We start from the raw sequence: 15,893 nt of genomic DNA, 5'->3' as shown, positions 1-15,893 counted from the left end.
CCCAACATCGTGACAAGTGCCATGGGACGAAAACCTGGATAGCACCAATATCTATAAGTTCAACTAACTATTACAGACCCGACCAATAGGGCCAAACTATCATCACTAGATCAAAGAGTGCAAGCAAAACGAAGCGGTAGGAACAGGGGAGGTTTTCCAATCCTCGAGACTTGCTTCCTTCATTCACCGGTAATTGGTTGCCTGGCAGCCTCGCAGAGCTTCATCATCTGCATGGTACCCACCCTGAGTTGCTCTGCGCCTGCCCGTAGTTTAGTAGCATCATCTCCCTGTTGCAGACCTGTCCAGTACAGCAAGAAAGAACACATGGAAAAAACAATCTCAAAAGGGGTTTTGATCATTTTATTCTCAAAAGTTGCACGATTTCGAGCCAACCATATAGCCCAGCAGGCAGCTGCAAGGCCCACAGTATAAAAATTTTCTCGCCCAGGAAGGTAAGAGTGACACCACGCATAGTATTGCCAATAGCTGCTGGGACATTTATCAGTACCCAGCACGACCCCAACAGACCTCCACACACATTTCGCAACAGGGCAGGTGAAAAACAGGTGTTGAGAGCTCTCCACCTCCTTGCAGAAAGAACAACAAGGATTACCAGGCCATTTCTACTACGCATGACTTGCCTAGTAAGCACAGCATCCTGTGACATTTGCCAAAGGAAAATTTTGATTTTGAGAGTTAGTTTGGCCCTCCAGATCCATCTATAGTGGCATCCACTAATAGATCTCTCTAGCCATTTATAAACAGATTTAGTCGAAAACTTGCCATTCTGATTGAGCCTCCAAGACACCAAATCACTAGTGTTGGATAGAGTCAGGCTATCGACCGTGTCTCGGATCGCCCTCCATTGATCAGCTAATTCAGCATTAAGCCCCCGTTTGAAGAAGCTACTGGATTCTACAAGTTTCACTTTATCCACCGTGCATTCAGGGTTAGTGCAAATAGAGAATAGTTGTGGGAATTGGACACGAAAAGGAATCAACCCATTGATGGGATCCATCCAAACCCGGACAATATTCCCAGATTCTATATTAATCTTCCTTCCCACCAAGTACATCTCTTTTACCTTCATAAGAGCTTTCCAGCATGGTGAATCAGAAAACCTAGCACAAACCTCAGTGACAGTTTTGTTTCTAAGGTATCTAGCACATACAATATCCTGCCACAACCCGCTTTGGGTCTCCAGTTTCCACCACCACTTAACCATCAAACTGATATTTTGTTTTCTGAGGTCTTTAACCCCCAGACCTCCCTTGTCTCTGGATCTGCAAATCCTGTCCCACCTGACAAGGTGGTATCTTCTCTTCTTATTGCAGCCTTGCTAGAAAAATCTAGCACATACAATATCCTGCCACAACCCGCTTTGGGTCTCCAGTTTCCACCACCACTTAACCATCAAACTGATATTTTGTTTTCTGAGGTCTTTAACCCCCAGACCTCCCTTGTCTCTGGATCTGCAAATCCTGTCCCACCTGACAAGGTGGTATCTTCTCTTCTTATTGCAGCCTTGCTAGAAAAATCTACGCCTATGTTTATCCAGCTTTTCAATGAATGTTTTATTCATAAGCCACATAGACATGTGAAAGATAGAAAGCTGAGTAAGCACCGAATCAAGCAGAGTAAGCCTGCCCACCATGGATGCGGCATTGCCGATCCATTCTTCGAACCTTTTAAGGTACTTAACTATAATGAATTCCCAATCAGAATTACGAAGATTGGTGTAGCTCAGAGACATCCCTAAGTACTTAATGGGGAAGCTCCCAATATCACAGTTGAAAAGCACAGCGTACTTTCTAACAACGTTATCATCTCCTCCCACCGTGAGGATCTCGCTTTTTTGAAAATTCACCTTGAGACCGGACATCATTTCAAAGGTATAGAGCAGCAACTTCAGATTAACTGCTTTATCTATATCATGTTCTAAACAAATGATCGTATCGTCCGCGTATTGCAGTACTGCAACCCCATCTTGTATCAGGTCGGAAGCCAATCCTGTGATTAGCTTATTTCTCTAGGAATTTTTGATCAATTTAGTCAGACACTCCACAGCGAGGTTAAACAGAAATGGAGAGTGTGGGTCACCCTGTCGAACCCCTTTTGCACTTTGGAAGTATGGGCCCACACTATTATTTAGTTTTATGCTGACTGTGCCTTTATAAAGAATTTGTTTGACCCAACCACACCAGGTTTCGTCAAAACCAGGCAACTTATGACATTCCAGAAGAAAATCCCAGTTAACTTTGTCATACGCTTTCTCAAAATCCAACTTAAGCACTACACCAACCCTCTTTTTGACATGGGTGTAATTCAGGATCTCGTGCAAGGAAAGAACCCCATCCATAATGTTCCTCCCCTTAATAAACGAATTCTGGGTAGGGCTAATCAACTTATCAGCGTACACCTCCACCCTACGGTCCATTACTTTCGTAATGAGCTTATATGGACACCTCAGGAGACAAATAGGTCTGAACTGCTGGATTTTGTCAGCCCCAGACACTTTGGGTAGCAGAGTAATCACCCCATAGTTAAGGCGTTGAACATCAAGTGTCCCATTATGGATATTCCTAAAAAGGGACATGATATCATCCTTCACTATATCCCAGCAACTTTGATAAAATTCGACAGGGATATTGTCCGGCCCAGGAGCCCTATTGGTGGCCATAGAGAAAAGGGCAACTTTAACTTCAGCCTCCGTGAACTCGCGACCGAGATCTCTATTATCCTCCTCGCTCAACTTCTCATCCTCGGACCAAGTGTCAGGGTCCAGATGGAAACGGTTGCCCTGAGCTGGGCCGAAGAGATCTTTATAGAACTCTGTAGCATGGGCGATCAGGTTATCTGTGCCCTCTATTTCTACCTCCCCAGCTTTAAGAGCATGGATCGTGTTTTTGCGCTTACGCCCGTTGGCAATCTTGTGGAAGTAGTCAGTGTTCAAATCGCCTTTAAGCAGCCATCGCTCGTGCGATTGCTGAAGCCAGTATATCTCTTCATTCACCAAAATCTCATGAAGCTCAAAGCACACATCAATTTTCCTACTATACAGTTCCGGGGACAGGGGTCCATCCTCCTCCAGTTCTTCCAACGTGGCCAATTCCAGCCTGAGATCCTCCTTCAATATCTTATTATGTCCAAATTTGTCCGAGCCCCACCCTTTAAAAAAGGTTTTTAATCTCTTCAGCCTAATATTCAGGATATCGATGGGATCTTTCGAGAGAACCTCTCTGGCCCAGATTTTACTGACCAAAGGCAAGAAACGTTCATCCTTAATCCAAGAAAGCTCAAAACGGAATTCGTGAGGCTTGGGGGCCTCACGTCCCTCTTCCCCAGAGTTAATCAGTAGAGGGTTATGATCAGAAATCTCTCGGACCAACTTCCGGAAAGAAACAAGGGGAAATAAGTCTTCCCACTCCTCAGACATCAGGATGCGATCTAACTTCTCCAATGTAGGGTGAGCTTGGTTATTCGACCAAGTGTATTTGCCCCCACTGCTATGGATCTCTCTAAGAGCCAAGGTGTTGATAATGGAGTTAAACAGGTCAGTGGATTTATGGCTAGTCATTTTCTTGTTTTTCTCTCTAGGGTGCCTAAGGATATTAAAATCCCCACCCACTATATAAGGAACTTGCATGTTATTACATACAGTAGCAAGTTCAAGCAGGAACTCCTCCTTATACTCTTCATGAGCAGAGCCATACACCACCAAGAGCCCCCAATTGGTCTTCTTCTTCTTATCCAGGACCACTAACTGCAAGATATACTTGCTCTTGTAGCAAGAGACAACCTCCAGAGTGTCTTGTCTAACTCCACACAGGATACCTCCAGATTTGCCTTCAGAAGGAACCCAGTTCCAACTGAACAAATTCGAGGGATCAATTCCCCTCAAGCATTTGGGGGAGAAATCTTTTTTCATGGTCTCTTGCAGACCCAGGAAATCTAGGGTATGGTCACTAATGAGATCAGAGAGGCAGGTGGCCATCCCCTTCTTGCCCACCCCCCTGCAGTTCCAGATGACCCCTCTCATCTGGAACGTTTTTTATGGAATTTGGACTTAGTAGCACCCCCAGGAAGCATGGCAGGGCTACAGTTCACACCTATATCTGAAACCTTTTTCTGGCTTCTAGTCACAGGCCTAGAAAGCTTGACCACAGGTTTCTTAGGCGTTTTCTTCTTGGGCTTACTAGAAGCCATCTTATCATGGATCACCTCATCCTGGTCCAGCCAAGTGAGGTTCACCGGGGCTTTTTTACCCATCCCATTGGTAATGAAAACATCCTCCTCACAGCTCTGATCCAGATTAATTGAGCTCTTTTTCTCTTCTAGGTTCTGTCTAACATGTTCAAGTTCTCTAAGCACATCAATGCAAGCAAAATCATTATCAGGAATAGCAACTCCCATAGCGGACACCCTACTGATTAATTCAGCATCAGACAGAATGGAAAAGGAATTTTTACGAGCGTTATGGGAATTACCTTCCAGATTTTTCTTGCTAACTAACTTCTCAGCCTTGGCCATCACATGTTCCTGCATCCCCTGAAAATTACGTTTGCTGAGTCTGGGCAGATCTTCAGAGACTAGTGGAGGAGTGAGAATCATTTCTTCGTCGCAATCAGGAGGAGGAAGCTGTACCACATAGTCCTTCGAAATCTTCATCTCAGGATCCATCTCCCCATCCAACTCCACAACCTGAGAGGAATTTATCACTACTTCTGCATAGGATAAAAAGGAATTTTTAACAGGAACTTTAGTTACCTGCACATTTTGTCCAGGGGTGCCAAGTTCGACAGTAGACTGTCCTACAGTAGCACCCACAGGAACCAACCAGCCAGAAGTATCTTGTTGCTCATTTTGCCCATAATGTTCATGCTCCCTGGCCATGGATTCAATTAGCAGAGAATTGTCTTCACTTTCACATGACGACAAGTCTTCATTCTCTTGTGGTAGCAAACAACAGGTTTTGCCCCCACGGAATGAAGTGCCAAGATCATTAAGCACATGAGCATCCAGCTGTTCAGCAGCTAGCTCGTGATCAGCCCTTTTGCGTTTGGGTGTCTGATCAGATTTGTTCACATTATCATTATGCACAGTATCCCCTTTGCCTTCTTCCACAGGGTTCCTAACCAACACCTCTTCCACTTCATAAGTAAACTTATAGAAACGACCCCCCAGCATACCCTCAGCCGTGGAAGGAAGTTGATCCACGAACCTGCAGCCAATCTTGGCTCTAACAGAGATGGGACGGTTCAGAGTGGACATGTCAACTTCCAGAGTGACACCAACAAGGCCCCCAACATAAGCCATAGTTTTATCATTACGCTTGTTAGGTGGTATTTTCCCAATCCTAACCCAGGCTATCTCAAGGAGCCCTTCAGCATCCACATCTTCAGACCAGGGGGAGAATTTGACACTCACACCGCACTTTTTGAGCTTAATGAATTCAACAAACAGAGCACGATCCACCTCCCTGGGATTAGGCATTCTCATAACAAATTTTTGTGGAGCAAAAAACCTAGCAGAGCAGCGCCAGCCTTGCCCAACATAGACACTAAGCTCATGTTCAATATCCTTAGTGGAAGCAGAGCCCTCTATGATAGTAACAACGATATTGTAGATGCGCTCTCTAGCTTGCCTATCAATGTTCGTGTCAGGAATGAAATGGAACCCTTGCCCCTTAGATTGGAAAGCACACATAACAGGCAAACACTCCCACGGTATGAACTCCTTACAGATAATGTATAGATGTCCATTTTTCTTGCATCGTTCACAAACAGCTTGAGGGCAACTCACAGTGAAATGACCGGCCAGATGACAGATCTGACAAGCATCAAGACGAGGGATGATGTTACCAATAGCAGCAGGAGGAGGATCACCAGCACGGGAGGCCACGTTTTTGCCCGCGATCTGGTCTGTCTTGTCGTTGTTGAGGCGAGTAGGAGCAGTTTTCGCCCCCCCTGGGAGGAGCCTCTCCCCTGTGGTCGGCCTCGCCGTGCTCATCATCCTCTCATCGATCTCGATCTCGACGGAGGGGGACGATCCAGCCCTCCGCTGCCTCCTCCCACTTCTCGTAGCCCGAATCGCCAGATCCGGACGCCTTCGTCGAGGACGACTCCCCTACTCCCGTCCCCGTCTTACGCTTCCAAACGTTGGAGTCGCGGCCCCGGCCGCGGCCGCCGCCACGGTTGAAACGACCAGCTCCCCGGCCATGGCGACCCGCACCGAAGCCATCCCCTCTCATCACGGATCGATTGGTGTGGATAGGATTAGGGGGAGGAGGGTGAGGTGGGGAACCAACAACCTGCGCGAACGATCTACAATCGCCGTGAATCTTTCCCTCCCACCACGAGAAGGATTGAGGAACCCTAGATCTAACCTCCCGCGGCGCGTCCCAGAAATGGGCAAGACACTCGTCCAGATCCAAAATGGGGGCCGAGGGCTCGGGAACGCAATTTATACCAGCGGGGCCCGACGAAACCCTAGGCTCGTGCGGTCCATGGCGGTCGGATCCAGGCTCTACCACGTGGCGAGCATCAACCGCGCGCTGAGCTGGACCACGCCCTAGCAGGCCTGCCCCATCGGTCGGGGGCGGCGGACGTGACCGTGCACCGCGTCGCACCACCTCCACGTCACCGAATGCCTCATCGACCAACACGTTCGTCCGAACCAGCGGGACGTGTCGTGGAGCGCTTGCCGCGGCGATTACCGGAGCCCTGTCACGAACCCTAGCAAAGTGACAAGGGAAGGAGACAAACTCACCGATGTCAATTGAATCCCCGACCCGAAGATATCTCGCGTCAATCGTGACACCACGCTCGTCGATAAGCACGAGGCGAAGCGCGTCCTTCCTAAGCCAGATCACGCCATCGTGTAGCGAGATCCGCTGCGCCGTCCCCAGGTCGGCCGCGTAGAGCACCGACAACCGCTCATCGGTGTCATCCCCCAGGTCGGCGTCGACCCTCGCGCTCGGTCCGCTAGACTCGCACGCCATCCTGGTTCTGATTCAAAACTATACAATTGCTATTTATTTGTGTGTGTGTGTGGCCAAATGGGAAGTATTCTACGGAATGACCGACATTGGGACACATTGCATGAGGTGTACTTCAGCCTACTCATTGGTCTGATTTCATTTTCGTTGTTTAGCATAAACATCCGGCAATTGCTCTGTCTTGTTTTGAAGATAGTTGCTGTCTGGTAGCGTCATAAGTAGGTACTCCCTCCGTAAACTAATATAAGAGCGTTTAGAATACTAAAATAGTGATCTAAACGTTCTTATATTAGTTTACAGAGGGAGTAATATTTACCTCATTAGTTTGCGGATTAAATTCTCCGGAGACGTTCCGTGGATGTGATCTTCACAGCGGAAAGGAAGACATGCTTATCGTCACCGCTGTAGCAGAATCTGTATTCGAACCGATTTTATCGTTTCGATGCAACAGTCCTAATAAGTCTGCTTCTGTTGTACTCCTTGGTATTTGTCTGATCATCCTAGGAAATGAATGACTACACATGGTCAAATCTGAAATAGAAGATATTCATGTCTTACCGATGGAGGTGCTGTGTAAATCTTTAGCTGATGCAACATTTCCTGCTCCTTTATTCAGTTGACAGGCAGCACCTCTATAGTGTGCAAATTAGATAAGGCTATTTTGTCATGATGATGTAGAGGCATATTAGACTACTATGCCTAATATCTTCCGTGATTCTGCTGCACACAGATACATGCTTATTCCCTCCCGGGCCTATCAAACTACTCCACCTTGCGTATTATATCTATCGAATCGACATATTCTGCCCCTTTGACATACCTTAAAAATACAGGTATAGTAATGATAGATGATGCATGTCGGTGTCAAAACCGGCGGATCTCGGGTAGGGGGTCCCGATCTGTGCATCTAGGCGAATGGTAACAGGAGACGAGGGACACAATGTTTTTACTCAGATTCGGGCCCTCTTGATGGAGGTAAAACCCTACGTCCTGCTTGATTAATATTGATGATGTGGGTTACAAGAGTAGATCTACCACGAGATCAAGGAGGCTAAACCCTAGAAGCTAGCCTATGGTATGATTGTTGTTCGTCCTATGGATTAAAGCCATCCGGTTTATATAGACATCGGAGAGGGCTAGGGTTACACAGAGTCGGTTAAAATGGTAGGAGATCTACATATCCGTATCGCCAAGCTTGCCTTCCACGCCAAGGAAAGTCCCATTCGGACACGGGACGAAGTCTTCAATCTTGTATCTTCATAGTTTTGGAGTCCGGCCGATAATGATAATTCGGCTATCCGGACACCTCCTAGTCCGGGACTCCCTCAATGCACATTTTGCAGAACTCAAGAAACATTTTGCAGAACTCAAGAAATGCCAGAGAAAGCTCCAAGCAGAGCAATTCTGGGCCTTGGTGCTCTATGACCGCGCAAAATCCTTACCATACCAGCTCCCCTCTCTGATCAGGGCCAAAGAGAAGGACCAGTCTGTGTTGGCCCAGTACCGACGCCGAGTACTTTCCGGTGATGGCAACGACCGACGACGAACGACGACGAAGCAAACCAACACTGACGAACTCGACGAGTTGCTTTTACGCCGAGACGAACCGCAGTACAAAGCTAGCCTCCTGCTAGCAGCTCCTGATCGATCCACCAACCGCAGTGCAAAGCTAGCCCAAGCTAGCCGTCCTGCTCCTGATCGATTCTACGTGAAGCCGCAGCAAACAATACCAATGTATGTGTACGTACACAACGGCCAGCCGGCCGGAAGTACAAAACACGCACGCACACAAATCGCTGGTTTGATAGCCAAAGGCTCGTCTCGAGCCTTGTCTTTGCTTTATTGCTTTGCACAACTCACGGTTCGTTAGATTACAGGGGCTGGTCCATATATATACTAGGCTTACCTAGCTACGTACATGACCGAGTTGGCCAGGAATACTAATCCTAGTTGGACTAGGAATCCTACCAAACCACCACGTACACATGCCGTGTACTACTAATTCGTGTTTAAGTCTAACATTCACCCCCCTAAACACGATGTGGTCACATCACAGATCAGACGCCAATCCTTCTTTGCATCTCCAAAACTTCTCTCGATCTAAAGCCTTGATCTGGATGTCCGCCAGCTGATCATCGGTGCAACCGTAGTTGACCTTCGTCATCCCTTCTTCCACGCAATCCTTTATGTAAAGATACATCATATCAATGTGCCTGCTCCTGTCATGCCGCACTGGATCCTCGCGTAGAAAAAACATAGACTCACTGTCAACGTTGAGCACCACTTGTTCTGGATCTCGATTCATGAGATCACTGTGTAGCCGTCCTAGCCACACACCTTGACACTCTGCTTCACTTGAAGTCGATGTCACCACTTTCTGTCTTCGTGATAGCCAGCTTACTACGCTTCCACCAAGGAAATATGCCACGCCCGAGGTACACTTACGGCCGCCAACAATTCCTTCCTTGTCACTACCACTGTAGCCGAGTAGTTTCACCATCTCCTTCTTGCTTGGTTCAAGACGAGGTTCCATTGAAGTGACAATGTGATTGCAATCTTTCATGCCAGGGCTTTCAAGTACCTTCCTTGCATATGCCTCCTGGCATAGTGTGACCCCCTCCGGCTTTTGATGTACCTCTGTCCCGAGGTTGCAACTCAAAAGGCCTAGATCATCCATCTTGAAAAGCTCCTTCATCTGTAGCTTGAACTTTGCAATCACCTCTTCATCTGCTCCAGTTATCAATAGGTCGTCGACATAGATGCCAACTAGTAGACGATCCCTTCCTTCACCTCTCTTGTACATCGCATGCTCTAGTGGGGCTTTCTCAAATCCAAGAGAAATCATCGTCTGATCAAGTTTGATGTTCCACGCCCGAGAGCCTTGCCGTAGCCCATACAAGATTTTGTGTAGCTTCAGTACCTTGTGTTCCTCTCTTTCATTGATGAATTCCGGTGGCTGATTCACATACACATCTCCTTCTAACTCGCCATCCAAAAACGCGGATTTTACATCCATGTGATGTATCTTCCATGATTCCTGAACCGCGAGAGCGATGAGTAATTCCACTGATTCCATCTTTGCAACGGGAACGAACACTTCTTCGAAGTCTGCACTTTCATCTTGCACGTACTCTTTGGCACTAGCCTTGCTTTGTACTTCACGGACCCTTCGACATCTCTTTTGATCGTAAATTCCCATTTGAGATCCATGGCTTTTTCATTGTTGGGAAGATCCACAAGCTCCCATGCATTGTTATCGTGGATCGACCTGAACTCCTCTTCCATTGCCTGACGCCAACACTCCTTCGTGTTCGCATCCTCAAAATCCGTTGATTCCTCGGCACTTGCTAGACGCAGCCGTCCACTCCTTTTCACCTTTACCGGGTCAGTTGTCCGAAGAGAATTCTCCGAATATGGGTGTAACACCGGTTGTAGCAATACGGGTGTAGGTGGCGTTGTCCTCTCCTCCTGTACTGTCAGAGACGACGCAGGTGCCAACATGGCTGCCTTTCCTGCGTACAAGCTTGCACACGACGGGGCTCCAAATGCATGCTCATCCTTAGCACGTGGGCATGCATGCATGCCCTTTGGTGGGTCTCGTAGCCTGCTTAGGCTTCTGTTGCTCAGATTGCCAGCGCCTACAGCCAATGAGCCAAGCCCATCACATCCATGGCCTTGCACGCCTCCGCATGAGACTCCTTCCGCGCTGCCGCTTTCTGTTTCTGGGTTGCATCCCGTCCTGCTTGCTAGGTTGCAGCAACTGCTGCCTTTGGACTTCTCTGGTTGTCTGTTCACTAAGCCATGGAGTGCCACGCCTTGGCCACCAACTCCATGTGTTTGTACCATAGCTGCACTTGTACTTGATGCACCAGCCCCAACAGTCACGACACCCATGTCTGCGTTTTCTCTTGCAACACATGTCTCTGTCTTTGCACCAGTACTAGCACCAGCTTTTGTTTCTTCGTGGACTTCCGGCGCCACGTACGCCTTTCTTTTTTCTGGACGCGTCTTACAAAGACTGCTTCTCCATGGCCGAGCACACGCGGCAATTGCTGCATCTGCTCCAGCGAAGTTAGCACTTATGCCCGTAACATCGACGTAAGTTTCGGAATCACCGCTCGCGTCTGTAGCATCGATACGAGTTTCCGAACCACGATCTTGAGAGCGAACTTTTTCTTCATGGAGCGCGACAATTTCTTTAGCCGACACTTGAAGAACTGGATCCTCGTTGTCCACGAGTTCACACATCAACATCATGTCACTTTCATCTCCTTGCTGGACCATGAGCGCCTTCTCCTCTGGGGGATTCTTACACTCCGACTTGAAGTGTCCGAGCAGATTACAGTTACGATGTCGTGTTTAGGGGGGTGATTGTTGGAATTAAACACCACAAGACGTGTCCGTGTCCGGCAGTGCATGCACGTACATGTCCGTGTTGGTTTTCCTATCCTTCACCGAGTAGGATAAGATTAGTTGGCAGGTTAGCTAGCTAATATAAATACTTATGTACCCCTGTACTCTTTGTATCGTGAGCTAAAAAGCAATACAAAGATACAACGGGGGCGACACGCTCCCGTGGCCATCCAAATCGATTCAAGTGTGTGCGATTTGTGTTCGTGCGTGTTGGTGTCCCGGCCAGAACTACTAGTGCATACTAGTACACGAGCGAGGAAAGAATCGATCAGGATACACTAGCTTGGCTAGCTTTGCACTGCCGTGCACCGTATATCTCGACGTAAAATAACTTCGCCGGTATTGCCAGCGTTGCTTTGTTGTCGTTCGTCGCGTGTCGCCGTCGCTGGAAAGTACTCGGCGTCGGGTCTAGCCAACAGTCTGATGATGAAAACAACTTTCTAGCCTCGGACCAAATGACTGATGACGCAAGCCCTACTCAACTAGTAGTTCCTCAACCAGTGGCAACTCATCTGACAACAGGACACATGGTTTATCTAGAGGTAAGCCCAAACATGAGACCGCCACCTATTCCCTTTGGAGAACATGATTTACAATATGTCTTAGACACACAGCAGCTTGTCGCCCTATAACTTGCGAGTTGCAACGACTCAAGTTTGAGCTTAATCACTTGTGACTGTACAATTTTATTTTACTGTAGAAATAATGTTTACATGCTTATATCTGTGTCCATACATGCATGATTAGTTACCTACACATATACTGTTTAGACCTTATTTGCTTTCAATTTTTTTATCCACTCCGCTTTGCTCACCGCATCTGCGGGCGTGCTATGTGGCTGCAGCGTGTTGTGGCAGATAGGTCTATCGCCGCTCAAATTATGTTCATTGCTCTATTGTTTAGCCTGATGTACATTATGATAAACTTCTCATACATCTGAACTATACAGTACTCCCTCCGTTCCTAAATGTAAGTCTTTTTAGAAATTTCACTATGGACTACATACAGATGTATATAGACATATTATAGAGTGTAGATTCACTCATTTTGCTCTGTATGTAGTCTCTTATTGGAATCTCTAAAAAGACTTATACTCCCTCCGTCCGGAAATACTTGTCATCAAGATGAATAAAAGGGGATATATCTAGATGTATTTTAGTTCTAGATACACCATTTTTTATCCATTCTGATGACAAATATTTCCGGACGGAGGAAGTATTTAGGAATGGAGGACGTAATAATGACTGATAAACAGTAGTACAGTAGTCATTTTATTCCTTGCCTTTATTCTTGTGCTCATGTCGAAATAAACTTGTACATAGTAGATTTAGGGAATCTGAGCAACAAGTTGAAGCTTCTCCTTTCGGCGAAGCGTTAACCCGAACGACTCAGCCATATCAACCCCTGCACCGGTACCCATCATATTCGGAACATCCCAATCAAAATGGTACATGAGATTTGCTAACATAACCTCCATGGTGGCGAACCCGAAATTCATCCCTGGACAAATCCTCCGCCCGAACCCAAATGGCAGGAACCTAAGATCTTTACCCCTCATCTGGGTGTCCACATCGCCAGCTTGATCCTGCAGAAACCTCTCAGGCCAGAAATCATCTGGCCTCTCCCAAGACGACGGATCCCTCCCTAGGGCCCAGGCATTCACAAGGACACGTGTGTTGGCGGGTATCAAGTATCCGTCGACCTTGCAGTCAGCGGTGGAGAAGTGCGGGAGGAGAAAGGGCGCTGGTGGGTGCATGCGCAGCGTCTCCTTGATGGTTGCCCTTAGGTAGGCCATGCTGCTAAGGTCCTCCTCTGTTATCATGTCTAATTTTTTGCCTTGGGATCTTACCTCCTCCTGTAATTTCTTCAGAATGTGTCTGTTGTTCATTAGCTCAGCCATGCCGTACTCCAACGTCAGATAGGATGTTTCTATGCCAGCCTCAAACATGTCCTGTTAAGATCAAACGATCCAACTTAGCGTGTGTGTCTGTTGATCATATCACCACAAAAGTACTAACTATATATATATGCAACATGAAAACTGTGAATGAACTCTTAGTATACTACTTTTATACTCCCTCCAGCTCCAAAAATTGTAGTAGTAGTATGACAACAGTATAGGAGGACATGGACAATTATTTGCAATGGGAAAAGTACAAGTGAATGTAATTACCACCAAAATGGCCTTGATATTATCTGTAGTGAGACCGTACTCTTCCTTGAGAGAGAGCAGAAGATCTATGAAATCTGCTGCTTGCTGCTCGCCGGATGATGGTTTGCTGGGGTGTAGGTGTTCTTCAATGATCTCGTTGAACAATTCGTCCCACCTCTTGTTGAGTCGCTGAGCCTTGACGGAAACCAGCCTCAAGAGCACATCCGCCATTACCATGTTTGGAGGGATGTAATTCTCGAGGCTGAACCCGCCGAGAAGGGAGACGTTGATCTCTGTGAGCTCGCTGAAAAGCCTGTTCCGGCCTGCCTTGCGGTGGGATTCTCCGAGGACCGCACGGCACACGACGTCGTTGGTGTAGCCGGACAGGAGGTCGCTCATGTCCACCGCCGTGCCTCTGGTGGCCGCCTCACGGATCTTGTTGATAACAAGGCGCACCTGCAGCAATTGGCGAGTCCAATGACGAGTGACGGACAAATGGTTGATATTTCGTCGCACACATGCACATGAGGATAAGTTTTTACCTCTTCCTGACGACCATGGCGGAAGGAGTGCACCACCTTGGCGCTGAGCATATGCGTGGTTAACAGCTTCCTGGCCTGCCGCCAGTACTCACCATAGGGTGCAAACGCGATGTCTGTCGGGCCGTAGCGAATGATGTCGGCGGCCATGGATGGCGGCCGCGACGCAAAGATTTGGTCGTGGGTGCGCAGGACGGCCTCGGCGGCGCTCGGCGAGGACACGAACAAGGTGGGTACGGCACCGATGCGGAGGAGCAAGAGGCCATTGCGGCCATGCTTGGCATCGAGGTCCCGGATGGATATGTGTGTCTGGGAGCCGAGGAGGTGGAGGTGGCCGATGATGGGCAGCTTGCCTGGAGGTGAAGGCGGGAGCTGCTGCTGCTTGCCGAATCTTGTTGACACCGTTGTGGTCCTCACCCATGCTAGTCGAATGATGAGTAGCAGGAGAACGGTGAGCAGTAGTGCCGGCGTGGATGTGCCATGGACGCCGGCGAGCTGCAGGTAGTGGAAGGCTGCTTCAAGAGCCATGTGGTCCACACAACTGATCAGGAGGCTGGGCTGGGTTTGGGTTCCTACGTCCTACTCATCTCTATCTATATAAGCACAGCCTCAAGCTCTCCATCAATTATGTCAAGTGCTCGTGCAGTTTTCCACCACTGGCTGAGCTTACAACACGGCCGTAACATGTATTCACTCCAGCCACACAACATCTCTAGAAAAATACTTATTTGCACTTACCTTGCTTTTCCGTACGTGTGTTGCAAAGCCAAATAAGTTATTGACCATCCAATAAGCCATATAATACAATATTTCTTATTGAAAAGATGACACTTCCAATTATAATACTCTCTGCATGTTTCTACGTTACTATTTGAGTATATATGCAACCCGTGCCAATGCACGTGACCACGACTACTTCACACTGAGTTGTGAATGACATTCCAACAATTTCACATTTACCATGTTAATTAATTGGTTACTTCTTTGCTTTTTAATTGGTTACTCTTTTCTTTTTAATTGATTACTTCTTTACTTTTTACCATGCTAATTAATTTTTTTACTAATTTACTTTTTATCATGTTAACTAATTGGTTACTTCTTTGCTGTTTAATTGCTTACTTCTTTGCTTTTTACCATGTTAATTAATTGAGTTCCTACTCATCTCTCTCTATAAACACGGCATGAATATTGATTGGGTATCAAGCATTCTTTTTCTGAGAAGTATTTCCTTTTTTTTTTTTGCTTTGCATTTGTATGTGGAACTCCTCTGAGGGTTGCGTGAAGCATATATCATTGAACGTAATGCTTTTCCTCTTGACTTGCTTGCTTACACGGTTGACCTGATGAAAGATCAGTTATCTATCAGAATGTTTTCAGTCTTTTGATATTACTTGCTGGAAGAGGATTTTCATCACAAATAATTGAGGATAAAAAGATATAATCTTCCTTTTGTCAACTTTCACCAAGTTAACTCTGGAGTATATCTACTGATAATGTTATGCTCATGAGTCTTTTCTTTTAATAACATGCGATTGATGATGATTCCAACCAAACAGGACAATGCTAGTGGTACACACGCACTTGTGGTACACACGCACTAACAATGGGTTGGCGTGCCTCGGTTCTTTAGAATTTTTTTAAAGCATGTATATGCAAACTGTTAGAAGAGATGATTTTTGTATGGGGCCACGACTTCTTTACATTGAATTGTTAATGACCTGCTGATAAATTTACATTTGCCATGCTAATTAATTAATTACTTTGCTTTTTAATTGATGCCCTTTATGGAGTG

The 15,893-nt window shown here is 46.9% G+C and overlaps 1 protein-coding gene and 1 pseudogene across 1 annotated transcript; both read right to left on the bottom strand.

The window, feature by feature from the left end:
* Positions 1-223: 223 nt before the first annotated feature.
* Positions 224-7,000, bottom strand: LOC119306238 (annotated as a pseudogene).
* A 5,651-nt stretch (positions 7,001-12,651) lies between these two features.
* Positions 12,652-14,682, bottom strand: LOC119307018 (indolin-2-one monooxygenase-like). Its single transcript, XM_037583096.1, has 3 exons — positions 14,105-14,682; positions 13,584-14,018; positions 12,652-13,361 (listed from the first exon to the last, which is right to left on the bottom strand). Exons 1-3 carry the CDS (start codon positions 14,627-14,629, stop codon positions 12,738-12,740), a joined length of 1,584 nt encoding a protein of 527 aa, XP_037438993.1. The 5' UTR covers positions 14,630-14,682; the 3' UTR covers positions 12,652-12,737.
* Positions 14,683-15,893: the final 1,211 nt, after the last annotated feature.

This window comes from Triticum dicoccoides, chromosome 5B (genome assembly GCF_002162155.2).
Source record: "Triticum dicoccoides isolate Atlit2015 ecotype Zavitan chromosome 5B, WEW_v2.0, whole genome shotgun sequence".
NCBI lineage: Eukaryota > Viridiplantae > Streptophyta > Magnoliopsida > Poales > Poaceae > Triticum > Triticum dicoccoides.
Note: the sequence above shows the minus strand (reverse complement) of the source record. Positions and strands in the feature narration are given on the sequence as shown.

What these genes read in the sequence shown, in the direction of transcription:
- LOC119307018 (XM_037583096.1), bottom strand. Translation starts at nt 14,629, where the DNA reads ATGGCTCTTGAAGCAGCCTTCCACTACCTGCAGCTCGCCGGCGTCCAT. An exon ending in GCCATGGTCGTCAGGAAGAG is followed by an intron (nt 14,019 to 14,104) that starts GTAAAAACTTAT and finishes CAATTGCTGCAG; the next exon opens with GTGCGCCTTGTTATCAACAA. An exon ending in ATATCAAGGCCATTTTGGTG is followed by an intron (nt 13,362 to 13,583) that starts GTAATTACATTC and finishes TGATCTTAACAG; the next exon opens with GACATGTTTGAGGCTGGCAT.